We start from the raw sequence: 15,662 nt of genomic DNA, 5'->3' as shown, positions 1-15,662 counted from the left end.
TTGGTCCTCGAGGTCATCCCCTCAGCGTTTTACTGACCATTAGATATTACAACTTTCCAGCCTCCCTTACTTAAGCAACGGAATTCACCCTACCTCTCTTCTGGGAAACTTTTCAGAGGATTTATTGCGTGTCAGCATGATAAACGATATAACCTTTTAATCTGCTAATGTCATAGTATAGCATATTTTGATATACTTTATAAAAGCTGCCTGTGAAAGTTACAAAGAAAAAAAAAGATCCTTCCTTTTAAAAACGTTTTTGTTTATATAAAAAGTGTTAAATATTTTCACTACATATAATACAGAATTTCTGCAGTGTGAACATGTTTTGTTCACCTTTGAACACCTTGTTATTTAGGGATCATTTCATTTCATTTGTAGATGTTTAATGTGCTCAGTAAAACATCCTGCTGCATCTCACAGTAGTGTGTAGTGTGCATGTATTTAATGTAAAACACTGATCTCTCTGCTCCTCTTAGCTCAGAGTCTTCAAGCTGGCCAAGTCCTGGCCCACACTCAACACCCTGATAAAGATCATAGGTAACTCTGTGGGTGCCCTGGGGAACCTGACTCTTGTCCTGGCTATCATCGTCTTCATCTTTGCCGTGGTGGGCATGCAGCTGTTTGGGAAGAACTACCAGGACTGTGTGTGTAAGATCAGCAAGGACTGTACGCTGCCGCGATGGCACATGAAGGACTTTTTCCACTCCTTCCTGATTGTGTTCCGAGTGTTGTGTGGTGAGTGGATCGAAACCATGTGGGACTGCATGGAGGTGGCCGGACAACCCCTCTGCATCCTGGTCTTCATGCTGGTCATGGTCATAGGCAACCTGGTGGTGAGTTAAAAAATCTAAAAAATCTAAAATAATGGAAACTGTTACGCCACCAATTTGCATTTTGGATTCACACATTATGATCAAGTTTTAGCCAATAAGTAAGTTATATAGATCAGAAACAGGAGTAACAGCCTGTATGTTGTCTGTACTTTGTCTGTACTTTTGTCCATTGTTATAGCTCACAGCTTCCTGTGTTGTACAGTGTTGTTTTTTAGCTCATGGGCTTCCTCTTCAGTTGGGGAGTGTAATTTATTTTCACACCACTGCAGTAAATACAAATTTGAGCTCCTTCTAAAAGACAACTATAATCATTCATTTAGTAAAGATGAGAGATGCAGAACTGTAATTTGGAGTGAAAGAAGTTGGTTTTACACAAATATCTAGTGTTACCCTGTTCTGGCGAGAGGTCTTGTGCAGTATAAGCGGAAAATCAAAGATATTTGTATTTCGGTAGAGGTAAGGTCTATGTTTTACTACAGCACAGTGAAGATACAGTAATATGTGTGAGGTTTTGTTTAAGTCAAAGCTTTGTCAAAGTGCAGATTTGTTGCAGTGATTTGGAAATAGTTTACGGTGGTTTAGGGGCTGTTTTGATTGGGCGAACCAATCACAGGACTAGTGAGTGGCCCCTTGTTTTGCTTTACAGAAGATGACTGTTATTAGGGCGATACGGTGAAATGTGTTTTAACACACACAGCCCATCAGCATGGCTAATCTGAGCTCGCTCCTAGAGGTCAGGCTATTAGTGAAATTACTCTGACATAGTGGGTTGTGCTTGGCCGGTGCTGACTATGGGATTAACACATCTGTCATATGTTCATCCATCTCTCCAGTTTGCTCTCTTTTGCTGTCACACACTCTGTGCGACACATCTTACACATCTGGTATCATCTGGTTTATTTCTGGCATTGAGCCACAAGGCAGGTCGAAAATGATTTCCCTTATTTTTACTCACATAAGATGTAGAAAACTAGATCAGTTTTTTGCAAGTTAGGACCATGCCATTGGGATATGATGATGTGGGAGGAGACTGTAAGGTGGAGGGAAATCTGTGAATTTGGAGTTTAGCTCTACTTTGAGCTAGAAGGCCAGACCCCGCTCTTATAAGTAGAGATAGATCAGAGATATAGGACTGTCTTAAAGGGCGGAGAAGGCATGGTGGTGGGGTGTGAAAACTTTGTTATGGACACAGAAGGTAGAGATGAGAATTTTTAGGATGTTAGTTTAGGAGAAGGGGCTTCAGGCATGTTCCTCCTCCCACAATTCCACTTAAGAATAATGGAAAGAATTGAATATAGGCACCAACTTCTTTATTAATGATTATGCAAAAACTATTAGTTTACATTTCTTTAAGATTATGAAAAACATTAATTCAGTTAAGTGTTCAAGTTGCGTTACCGACTTAGGCATAGGCTTGCAAAAAGCTAACAGCATTTATAGAGAATAGCTACCATTATAGAAAAACAAAAATGTTTTATTATTATTATTAACAACAACAACAATCACAAAAAAACTGCTACAGTAAAATAAACTAAAACATCAAAGCTGTGTATAAAACCATAACTGAAAGAAGTTGCTATGCTATGCTAGCATTGATTTAGGTTTCAAAGGAACTTTAGACAAATTCATTCATTCCATCTAGTCCTTTGAGTAGCTCTCAGCAGCACAGACGTCATTCGAGTGGAATGACTGATGTCAAGAGCACTTAGCTCACTTAGGCCATCAGCGCCTACTCAGACTAAGTGTTGATGGTTGGCCAAGAAAATACTGTGCTTTGAATGTCCATCTCATTTTCAGTGCTACGTTTATGCCAGGAAACGTGTTGCTTGTAAAAGGAAGGTTTTTTGGAGCTTAAATTAATGATATTTATTTGATTTTCCAAATGCCCTCTCCAGCATGACTTGTGGTAAAACAAACACAGAGCCAGCAGAGTAGTACTCTTCAGATCCCACTGTTCTGATTGGATTAAAAAACGTCAACTCTTCTTTACTTGGATTTTACTCATACGCTGGTGAATTTATTTATACTATGTTTTCTTAAAATGACAAACATCTATCACCTTGCTGCACTACTGTACTGCAGTATATTGCAGTCTGTTGAATCTTAATTCTTATATTGGGAAACTTATCACATCGCCAGATTCTTGTCAACTGGAATTCAAAATAGCATTGGTAATTGATGTCAATGTAGCTGGTAAACATGCTTGGCTCAGGGGGAGCATGTCGATATGATCATATGCTCACCTAATACTAATGTCTGGATTTAGTTGCATGTTGGCAAATGAAATGCTGCAAATACAGGCTTAATTTTGTGTAAAACAACTAAAGAGAAATGGAGAAAATTTTCATACGTTCACATCACCTGAAGAAGAACATCAGCATGCTTTCAGACCAACACTGACGCAGTTAAAAATAACAGGAAGTTCTTTTTTTTCATAAAATAGTTAATAGTCTGAGCTAAGAGTTAACTCTCTCCAGGACACCCCAGCTCTGCATTTGTTCAATCCACCAGTAGCACCTCTGATTTAACCTAATGGATCAAAATATACTGGTCTGCCATAAGAATTAGTTTGCAAATAGTTAAATGAACACATTGACTGGCATAAAATTACCACTTGTATATATTCTAATATTAGTATTTCTCAGAGCAAGTAAACGCTTACCACTAGATTACATAGCCTTTAAAATATAATCTACTCAGGTGCCTAAAATCTTTAAACAATACTGTATGTAACATTTGCCATGTCTTTCTTCATGCAAGATTAGCTGTTAATAGAGGCAGGATGTGCAATGTCATGTGCAATGTCAAATTAAATCAAGTGTGTTATTCTACCACTTTTTTGCTGCTTATTAAAAATGGAAAATTCACACTGTTCTCATTTTCCATGACATATGTACCAGGGGCAGATTATACCAGACCAATGTCAGTCATGTTGCCACAGTATTGGATACAAGCAGAGCATTATTTATATCATGACATGCTGGATCATTGACTTCTAGTGAAATCTGGTAAAGATTTCAGTATTTATATATCACAAAATATATTTTATATATTTTCAGCAGAACTGAAAAAATTGCAATGTCAGTATTTTCACAATATCATGCAGCTTTATTGTATTCTACAATAGAGTGTTACAGTAAACACCTAGCAAAGTTTGGATAAAAAAAAAAACGTCCATGGTTTACTGACGTCCCTTGCCAGGCTGCTACCATACTAATACAGATCTACCATAGCATGAGCAAAGTAGGGCGAAACAACAGAATGGAGAAGTGAACAGACTGCTTTTTGAATGACAGCCACTCAGATCAGAGGTCATTTACATATTCCTAAAGGGATAAGAGAGGTTAGAAAATGTGTAAGTAAAAAGCATTGTATCTTATTTTGCTACACAAAAACACCATAAGTGTCATTAGTTGACTTCGAGGAGAGAAATTATAACGTAATAAAAATCATGATGGAAAATCAATCAGACATTCTGTAAGCTTGAAAAAAGTGCATGTCAAACCTCTAAATGTTCTAATAGATTTTCTTTTGTGGTTTCTGACAGGTGCTGAACCTGTTCCTTGCTCTGCTGCTGAGCTCCTTTAGTTCTGACAACCTGTCTGCTCCAGATGAGGATGGCGAAATGAACAACCTGCAGATTTCCATTGCACGGATCCATGCCGGCCTCACCTGGCTGCTGGCCTTCATCAAAGACCTCTTTAATGGCAACCTGACCAAGCGCAAGCAGAAGACCCAGGAGGCCCAAGCAGCTATAAAGGCTCACAACAGCAACCATTCTGAATGCAATGGGATCGTTGGGAGACTCGGCAGCTTCTGCGAGAAGTATGTAATTACGGAAGAAGAGGACAGCTACATGACCAATCCCAATTTGACCATATGCGTTCCCATTGCACCTGGAGAGTCTGACGTGGAATTCCTCGAGGAGGAAGAGGAAGAGGACACTGAGACATCAGAGGATGAAGAAAACAAACCGGTGAGCTAATTCATCTGTTACTGGCTTATTTGATACTGATTGTTATGGTGGATTTTTTAAAGCTTTTAAACCGCTATCCTCCTTCTGATTGGATGTGAAAGATGGCCCTAAATTGAGGCAGGGTTCGGAGGTCAACGGGAAGACGTGGCATGTGCGGGAGGGCCGATTGCTCTGTGTCTGTGTCAGGCAGGGGAGGGGAGGGGGTCGTGTAGCGGCCTTGGATATGCGGAGGCTGTTCCGGATTCATAAGCTGTTAAGCTGCACCACAGACAAGGTGATCCTAGCTGCAGCACAGTCTCCCTTACATAAGAGCTGAGATGAGAAATACGTCTGCTCAAGTAGGCCAGCTTGTCAAAGGCAAGATCAAGAGCCCTTTGGAAATATTGAAATGAATACTGTGTTCGAAAAGCATGGTTATGCATAGAAATAACTTTTAATTCTAATCCATTATGTTTTAATACATTATCAGCCAGGTGGACATGTACACTCATGACAGGGTTTGGGGATGTGTAAGGGTTTGGGGATGTGTAGAGGCTCCTGAGAGGAGACATTTTCACTGGAAGTTGCTTGCCATTACTTCACAGTGATCTTCAAAACCAAAGACTTCAACAGATTTTTTTTCAGAGAATGATAAAGATAAGACATTGAATGGTCATAAATAATGAGCTACTGTAAAGTTCAGTATTTGATGATCAGGACTATACTATACTGTACAAGACAAGAAGTACAGTACCAGTTTTGGAGAGTAAGATACTGTAACTTACAGTAATAGAGATTTCTGAGTGAGAGACACGGTGGCCCTTAGAGGGGTGGGTTCAGAACCCCATGTGACCAGTTGTATAATCTTAATGCTCAGCAGGCTGGCCTCTTTCGTAATGATCACGTTGCTCACAAACAGCAGCTCTGTTAAAGAGAGCAATCTCAGAGCCCTCACACTCTGTCCACAAGTAACTGGACAGCCACATTTTTTTTTGCTTCTGCCTTGCATTTCAGCACATTGCATTGGAAATGAAACATTGACAATGACAATAATACAGAGTGCAGAGTATCAGCTTAAAGTTTAGAGTATTTCTTTGTAAGGGGAACAATTAATCAGTTCATATATACTTAAGAAGGATCCTCATTTTTACTTTAGGCGAGTTAGAAACAACAAATCCTTTGAAATTCTTCACATTAAAATAAGAATTGTAAGTAAATGTAAAGAAAAAGTAAACTTAAAAATAGATCTTATAGATAAACAAAAAAAAAAAAAACACAATACAATCCAAATCAATTAGAACAATTTAAAGATCAAATAAAGATCAACTAAAAAAAGTACAAATAGCAGTGAAATATGTTAAAAATAAACATTTGAATAGAAGTAAAAGTGAGTATTTTGCAAGCAAAGTACCTGAGTTACCATCGCTGTCAAGACATTCTTAACATCACAAACTCTTACACTGCCAAGATTAAAACTCCATAATGTAAATGAGTTCCTAATGGCCGTGCCCTCAGACATCGCTACACTTTGGCTAGCTTCTCTGGTGATGCTCTTCCAGGCCAAAGCCAGTTCCTGCTTGTTTTGTGACTTTGTGGAATCTGTGTGGTTCAGGTCAGGTCATTCAGTGGGCTAGTCCTGTACTAGCTAAACTACATCAAACGTCTATTCATGAACAAATTGTGATATATTTAAAGTACTCATTCTTTCGTGTTTAATTTATTTACATTATGCTATATATAACTCTTCTGACTCAACGGACGTCTGGTATTTAATATCCTATTTGACTGAGAGTGACAGTCTTCAAAAAGAAAAAGAAAAACAGCCATAAAGTTCAGTTTCTAGATGCTGGATGTACTAAGATGGTCAACTGCAGTTCTATATGTTTATGGTACTTTTGAACCAAGTTGTGTTTTCAAAAAGTTACTTTTATTTGCACTTAAGTGGGGTGTTATGCTACTCATTTCAGGTAGGAATATCATCCATCAGGTTTAGAGGACATTGGTTGGATCTACGCAGTTAAGCTGCATCTGTTTACTTCAGAATTCACCCAGCTGCTACACGTGAGCCAGCTATACTGGCAGCCATACCTCACATATGAGATGCTCTGCTTTGCATCAGAGTAGTTCTTATTTTTCTCCACACTTTCCTCAGTAATCATCAGCACACCTCTCCATAACTCTACTGCATATTTTAATGCACTTTCAGTTCTTGAGACATACTACTGATTTTCATCTTATGCTGAACCTCTGGACCTCTTAATCATTGGACCTCTTAATCATTTGGATGTACCAAACAGTTTCTTTTCACACACTGGATGTTTTGGCTCTGTCTTGGATTCATCTCCTCCTCCTTTTTCAAAAGGTCTGCTTCACTGGAATTGACATTTCTTTGGTTTTCATGTTGAGAGACACTGTCAGCAGACTCCAGATCTAGAAAACACACCTGGAATAATCCTTAGAGCTTTTCTAAGCTCTTCTTTACATATCTTAATGATTTAACAGAACAGCTGAGCAAAACACAACCGAACAGTTGAGCTGAAATGGGGTGACTGTGTATAAAGGACTATGATTCCTATTTTTCACCCAGTATAGCTGTAAATGCTGACATTCAGCACTGTAACCTCATAGTTACTGTTTCCCTTCCTTTGAATATGAGTACAGAGCCAATACAACACTATTAGCTTACAAGTAGTGGCATGGTCAGCCACTTCAGTTACTTTACAGTTCATACATTACTGACACAGGTATTTAGTTATGCATGCACAGCTTGTTTAATCACCTTACAAAAGCACTGCCAATTTAACAGGATGCGATGCTCTGGAGCAGCCACACATGACATCCGGTAGAAAGAAGGGTATAAGGCCCTGCAGCACTGGGCTTTGGAGCAGAGGATCTGACTTCTCTAGAGTGCTGGAGCTCCAGCTGATACCTCTGGAATAAGTTTAACTGACACTTTGGATACATAACTAACCATCCATTATCAATACCTGACCTCACTAATGCTCTCATGGCTAAATGCCATCAAATCCTTACAGCAAGATTCCATATATAAGGCTGTTGCTAATCTAACCCTTAAACCTAACTCTAACACAAACCTACCTTTAACATAAACCTTAAATCTAACCCTAAAATCCTAACTCAAAAATTTAACATTCAACTTAGAGTTGCATTTTATACACATTCAGTTTAAGGTTAGTTCAATGTCAGGCATCTACAATAGACCTTTGTTTCTTCTTTTAAAAGTATTTCAGCCAGTGCTTACTTCTGACATACACCAGCTTTATATAAAGAAAAATCCAAATTAAAATATTCATTTATAAATGCTAGAAATCGTCACTCTCAGACAAAAACCTTGTCTCTCCAAAACGGTAGTAAAATGTTCAATAGAACTTTCAATGGAAATTTGTGTAAAAATATTTTATTTCAAGTTGTCCTGGAGTATTTCTGTTTGTAAACAACAACTTCCAGATTTCAACTATGTCAAAAAGTGAAGAACGGCAAAAATGGAGATGCATGACCGACAGCTGCAATATGTTTATATTCAGCACAAACTCAACACCAGTAACGTGAGAGGAGTAAGAATCTCATTTTGAATAATAATCTAAATTTGACAAGGATGCTGCCATAGATCATATCTGTACTTTGCTATTAAAAGGTTCTTTTATGTGCTTTATACATGCCTTAACATGACAGCAGGATCAACAGGTTCTGCTGACATGACAGAACTGGCATGTTACAATCCCTTCACTTTCTCACTCTCTCTCTCTCTCTCTCTCTCTCTCTCTCACACACACACACACACTGCTTGCTGGCTCCTTAATGTGGGATTATGGAGCTGACATTATTGGATTTTGCCGGCACCTTCGGGTCAGTAATCCTGGTAAATCATTTGAAATATGCTGCCATTACCACCCGCGGGAAATCTCCTCAAAATGGCATTAAGATGGCAGGACTGGTGGCAGTACAGTTACAGCTTGAGCTCCATCAGAGACAGTCACAGTTCATACATGTAGCCTGCAGTTAGCGTTCCTCACTAATCATCTTACATATTGCCACAGGTCAGTCACGTTTAAGGCAGTCTGCTCTTCTGCACTCAATAAACACCAAAAATTTGGTATGGCACGATATGGTGTATCGGTCATCTCTGGTATACATAATGTATGGATTTGTGATTTCCAGTGTGGAAGCTGAATATCATGAATGCCATTGCCGCTGGCAGTCAATCAACATGTTGTAGCTATGAAGACATTTAGCCAATAGTAGTGTTTAATTGCTGTGAATACTGTAATACTGTGGATACTGATGGAACTAAATACCAGCTTATCATCTCTCTCAGGAAGTGATCAGCCTGTCAGAAGGAAGTACCGTGGACCTGAGGAAGTCAGGGGAAGAAGATGAGATGTCTGAGCTGGTTGAGGATACCATGGACCCAGAAGAGTGTTTCCCTGAGTGTGAGTGACCAATAGTGTTTAGTCTAAAGCAAAATGTCAGCAGAATATATATGCGTTTTGTATATGATAATTGTATCATTGTATATGATTTGTATTATAATTGTATTTCAGAAAACTTGATTCAAGTTGTTCTTTGAAGTATACATAGTATGTATGTGACTCGATCCAGTTTTAGACAGCCTTTTAACAACCATATGTTTTTGCCACTTATGTACTGGGACCACAGCAGGGGCTCACCTAGCTGCATAGCATAGCATAGCTTTGGTTTTAGCACTGTAACAAAACCAAGAAGTGTAATTACTTACCAATGTTGCTCAGAGCAGTGACAGATGAAGAGATAATGAAGCCAGTTGACTGTGGTTAGCTTTTAGCATAGCACGAAAACTTGCAGTGCTTTCCCAAGGGGCGCTACCTGTAAGATAAGATAAGATAAGATAAGATAATCCTTTATTAGTCCCGCAGTGGGGAAATTCACAGTGTAAGGCCACGTTCCCTTGTGGCACTTCCCCGAGCAGAGCTTTCTTTAAGTGGGTGCTTTTCCTGGTGATGCTTTTGCTTCCTGACTTGGCAATTTTTAGTTACCTTTTTATGAATGGTGACATTTGAAAAAGCCGCAGTCACAAGGCCTGGTTCATGCAGCAACCCGTATTCCCATAACTATACTGTATCTCCAGTGTTACACAAGTGGTCATTGTATTTTACTGTACTAGCTGTTAATATAGTTTTAGGTATTGGGAATTTACCTGTTTTACAGCTCTGTTTTGGTTATGCCAAGGGTTCTTTTAGCGAAGAGACAAAAGTGTTTGAGGTTTATAGTTTGTCACGTCCATGTACTGAAATTTCATTATTCAACTATGGCAAGAAAAGTTTTCTATTCAAGGGACTATTTAAGCGAGTCTATATACTTGCTATTGCTTACTTGTTTGGAATTATTATGCAACTTAATGGGTCTGAATGCCACACAACTTAACTTAACAATTTGGGGTAAGGGCTTTTTTGCCCAGAAACATCACTTCTGGAAGATCAGTGGCTACTGACTGCACTCCTGATCAACACGTCACATTCTGCAGAGATGGATTAGTTTTGTGTTCTGGAATAAATAAGTTGTGATGGATCATGGTTTAGACTGTTTAAGAAAACCGATGTCCAGAGGAATGGGTAGTCCCTGTTTTAAACCATGTCTGACAAAATAGTCTCCCTAGATGTAGGTCACTCTATCTGCAGTTGTCACTTCAAAACCGGCTGACCCAAATCCAGGTCTTATGACATAAGATAACAAATGAGTATGTGAGGACACGGCCCTCCAGATGTCCTTGATCGGACTGTTTTTGTCGGCTAGTTTTCTTCCTCTTCTTTTCTGTTGCTGACTCTAATAATAATCTCACTTTGTGCAGTCTGTGTGCGTCGCTGTGAATGCTGTAAAATCAACACCACACAGGGCCTGGGCCAGGCCTGGTGGAGGCTGAGGAAGACCTGCTACCAAATTGTGGAGCACAGCTGGTTTGAGACCTTCATCATCTTCATGATTCTCCTCAGCAGTGGAGCTCTGGTAAAAGACTGCTCAAAATCTCACTATCTGTATCTGTCTCAGAGTCCTGTCTGTTCTTATGGTGTGCGAATTTTGTTATGCTGCTAGATGCTACATTTCCTTTGGGATTAATAAAGTATTTATCTATCTATCTATCTATCTACTACCAAACAATGGCAAAAACATGGCAAAAATATATTACATGCAAAATCTTATTATAAAGATTATTATAAAATTATCACATTGGAAGTAAAGAAATCACATTAAACAAATCATAAACAAATCACACACCCAGTTCCTTTCTGTTTCTTTGATGTGGAATGCAATATGTCCAAACTTCAGTTATTGGATTTATAATGACTTACATTTTCTTATTTTTTTCAGGCATTTGAAGACATATATATTGAACAGAGGAAAGTTGTGAAAGTGGTACTGGAGTATGCTGACAAGGTCTTCACCTATATATTTGTGCTGGAGATGTTTCTGAAGTGGATTGCATATGGCTTCAAGAAGTACTTTACAAACTACTGGTGCTGGTTGGATTTCCTGATCGTGGATGTGAGTTTACACCCTGAGCACAATTGTTTATTTCACTAATTTTACTATGCTAAAGTTGCTAACAATACATGCTGTGTCATTAAAATATGGTTTTCCCATCTGAATTCCTGACTTTACGCTATTTTAAACAACAAATGACATTGCATGTTAAACCAAAATTTAATAATATACAAAAAGATCATTATACAGCATTTCAGTGGGTCAGGTGTTTTTTGGAGGTATTGGGATTGACATGCTTTTGTGCTTTGGATCATTGTCTTGCTGCATAACCCAACTGTGCTTCAGCACTAGCTTCAGCTCATGGACAAATTACCTGACATTCTCTTCAATAATGCAGAACAGAATTCATAGTTCCCTCGATTGTAGCACAGCATAGAGGTCTATCCACAAACCACCACACTACCACAATTACGCTTCACAGGCAGTATTAAAAATGATTTCTTTGAAAAGCAGGATTTCACTGGATCCAAATAGATCCACTTTAGATTCATCTGTCAATATCACATTGTTCCAGAAGTGTTTCTTCGTAGTTGAACATTTATGTTTTCCCTTGGTTAACAGTAGTTGCCACTGTCCTATCGTGGGAGAACTGACACATGCGTTAAGACTGTTTTGCTCATAGTTGTGATGCTTGTCACTGGAGATCTCTCAAGGTGAAGGCGAAGATATGCGGGTAACTTCTAGTTCTAATTCACAAAGCTTATCCAAGCTCAGTCTGTTGAACACTGCTGGAATTTTTGGTTGCTGATTCAGTAAGAGTCTTTTGAGCAACAATACTGATAATGTGCATTATACTGCATGTTAACGGAAGCCATTAGCAAACAAGCACAGCATTCCATTGCTGTTCATGTAATAGTTATGATAATGTGAATTATGAAACCCTAATGTCTCATTTTTTTTAAAGCCCCTTAAAGCTAAATGTAGATAACAAAAAACAGAATGTAAAATGACTTGATTCCACACTAACCTGCAGGTCTGGCTTCCGTTCATTTCAAACAGCTTTGTTTTTTTGTATTATTCTTTTCAGCATAGTTTCATATTGGAACATTAGGTGGGCAGTGCTCTGGGTGCGTTGGGGTCTTCCTTTTAGGAATGATTTTGAAACTAAATGCTGCTAATTCAGGGTAAAGATGAACACACACAATGTCACATCCCCACACGCATACCAACATAAGAGTAGCGAGGCTATAGCATTTAAGAATTAGCGCATTTGATTTGCATGCACAAGCCTTTACTGTGTTTCTCCTGGTCTCACCCGCTCGTCTGACCCCATACAGATCTCCACACACACCTCTAATGATAGGGTAAGTTCATAGTTCAAAGGTAAAAGGTGAGTAAACACTCAGGATAAGCTACATCTGCATCACGGCTGCTTTTCCGCTTCACTTGTTCCACTTCGAGATATAAATGCCACTGTCTCTCTCTTTCTCGTAGGAAAAATCCCAATCTGCATTTTACTTGCATTCAAAGTGTGCAGCGTTACAGATTTTGTAACATTGATGCGGTCTCATCTGCAGGACCTTGGCTTTTATATCAAATGAAAATGCACCCATCAACTAAAAGGATGAGAAACAGTGTTTTTATTTTTTTATTGTTAGTAACTTTTTTTGGACTTTTTTTGAGTTATTGCACCAATTTAGGGACAACATTTAGTTTAGGTTTCTAAGTATGATCTCATGTGTATCTTAATTTAGTTTATAAAAATGCTAGATTTTCTTTTGTAATTGGTCATATAATGTTATAGGGAATAAGCTATAATTTTTTTTTACAGTCATGTGCTTGTGTTACTGCATTAAATTATGTAATACAGTTTTCATATTATGTTACTGATGATTGTTTTGTTAGAGCCACAGAAATGCATCTTTTGATATTTTGGAAAAAAATCCATAAAATACCTTTCTTTTATAAAGAACCAGCGATTCTTGGGACTTGTGTAAAGTTTAAAAAATGATCACACAGTATCCTCATTTGGCGTTCAGGATACTATTTGGCCATCTCAAAAAATATATATAATGCTAATTTGGCTCAAATGACTTTTGTTTTACCATTACAATTCTTTATAAAACCTCACTCTATTTAATATATATGCATATAGATATGCATATATAGTTGAGTATGTGGGTATGTGCGCTGATGAAAGTGTATATATGTGCATACTTGTCTTGTTTTGTCTTCATGTCATCTCATTAGCTTCTCACAGACCTCACGTCATTTCCAGCCACAGTCATCAACGGGTCATTCGACAGCGGAATACCATACTGTTCTGTCTCTTTGAATGTAGAATAGAGTGGAAGTGAAACAAACCAAATTATAAACTGAACATCAGAATTTGCTGAATTGAAATGTCCCAATAAGCGTGTTCCTGTAGAATGTCCCAAAACAAAACATATACGTATTGGCTCTACAGTGTTTAACACCATTAATATTGTCAGCATTGACCACATTTCTTTCTTTAGGATATGTTTTAAAACCGTAATGGAAATATTACTTAATTGTTTTCAGTTATCAATGTTGGCTTATTGAATACAGTATAGTCATGATAAGTTAGGTCTCCTTGATCTGTTGTTTTATTGCTCCTGATTGGAGTTATTTAGTAATGTTTAATAATGTAATTCACCTATGAAGTGCCTTCAGGATGATTTGACAGATTCTCTTAGCAGAATGCACTGTTCTACTGTACTTTACAGCGACACAAATATGACCTTAGTAGGCTCGGAAGATAACTTATCCTGACCATACAGAGTGCCCAGACTTTTGCTTCAGGCCTCCTTTGTTGTTATTTTAAAACTGTACAAACAAAATAAAGAAAATAATTATAAGTTATTATTATTGTTATATTTATAAAAAATAAGTTATTATCAGACTGTTGTATAAAGTTAAAGACTAGCTATTCCCATTAACAGATATTTCCACTTGGGTGCCTAAATGTTTGCATGCCACTGTAAGATCTGCTAAGGTGCCAATCACTTGGGTGTGACTTTCTGACATGATAATTTGGGGGAAACTTTTGAATTTATAAAGTTTTGCAAAGTACTTCGCTAATGCCAATAAGTGTGGACTAGTCCAGAATTAGTCTGGATTTATGTTCCATTAAAACATGCTTTGATTGGCTCTGAAACTGCTATTTTAATTCAGCAATGAGTAAGACAAAAGGTTTTAAAGAAGATCATTTTGGGGTTTTTTTATTTGTTTTTTCTTTCTACCATAAATACCAGTGCTGGTTTTAAACATAGATTCTGTAGTAACAGTAATTCAAGGTCACTATCTTTTGCTTTCCTGCTCTAGCAACTGTTGACCATGAATTAGGCATGGTGGAGCTTGAGGTTTTAAACACAAAACTGTGCAGGGACTGGGATCTGAATTACTAAGTCTGTCTATATGTGATTATGAGCTGATATGTGCAGAAATGGTCTCTTGATTTTCAGAGCTTTACAAAAAGTGGTGTAAAAGATGTCTGGTTAAACCTTCTACACATAGTATTCATAAACTACGGGTGGTGTTAGTTAAAAAGTGAAATGAGTTGTTAAGACCACACCTCCTTCCGAACCCAGAACTTACGCCAAATCACTTCAAGTCCAACCATCAAACTGATGTGAAATTATATGACAGGGGTATTTCTGCCAACTCTGTAATGTACTTTTCATTCTGTGGCATAAGGATTAGAAAGAGGAAATATTACAATACAGGTATGTTTCAGGTCCAGGTCCTGCAATACTAATGAAGTTGTTTAAAGAAAATAACTTATCTTTGAGTGATAGTCCAATCAGCTTGTTGTTGATTTAAAACTCAAATATGCTGTGAATCTCTGCCCTCATCCTCCAGGTGTCATTAATCAGCTTGGTGGCCAACTCCCTGGGTTATTCTGATTTTGGAGCTATTAAATCTCTAAGGACCCTAAGAGCACTGAGACCTCTGAGAGCCCTGTCTAGATTCGAAGGCATGCGAGTAAGAACATTTTCTTTTCTCAGCCCTGTTGACTTCAGACTCAAGGTTCTTGGAGCAATGCCATAGAAGAACCACTTTTGGTTGCATAAAGAACCATTTTTGTAATAGAGATGTGACCTTTAAATTGATAAGCAACCTTTACATCAAGAGAAAGTTTTTTGGTCTTACAAAGTTTCTTCACACTCACGCATGTCAATGACTAACATGGTTCTGTATGGAACCAAAAGTGGTTCTTCTATGGCATCACTCAAAGAACCATTTGTTGAACCTTTATTTTTAAGAGTATACTGACAGAAAATTAAACTGTCTGTCAAGCAGTGATCTATGTGTATGATAATAAGTAAAGTAAGTGGAACTACCTGGATTACTGCACTGATTACTATTAAAAT

The 15,662-nt window shown here is 38.0% G+C and overlaps 1 protein-coding gene across 1 annotated transcript in view; it reads left to right on the top strand.

Annotated features, from left to right (window-relative positions):
* Nucleotides 1–15,662, top strand: part of scn12aa (sodium channel, voltage gated, type XII, alpha a) — a 57,084-nt gene that overhangs the window by 35,212 nt on the left and 6,210 nt on the right. Inside the window, exons 16-21 of the mRNA XM_072669230.1 lie at nt 480–836; nt 4,384–4,812; nt 9,128–9,242; nt 10,637–10,791; nt 11,155–11,328; nt 15,151–15,273. Coding sequence (XP_072525331.1) covers nt 480–836; nt 4,384–4,812; nt 9,128–9,242; nt 10,637–10,791; nt 11,155–11,328; nt 15,151–15,273 — 1,353 coding nt within the window. The remainder of the gene's footprint in view (nt 1–479; nt 837–4,383; nt 4,813–9,127; nt 9,243–10,636; nt 10,792–11,154; nt 11,329–15,150; nt 15,274–15,662) is intronic.

Source organism: Salminus brasiliensis, chromosome 23 (genome assembly GCF_030463535.1).
Source record: "Salminus brasiliensis chromosome 23, fSalBra1.hap2, whole genome shotgun sequence".
Classification (NCBI taxonomy): domain Eukaryota; kingdom Metazoa; phylum Chordata; class Actinopteri; order Characiformes; family Bryconidae; genus Salminus; species Salminus brasiliensis.
Note: the sequence above shows the minus strand (reverse complement) of the source record. Positions and strands in the feature narration are given on the sequence as shown.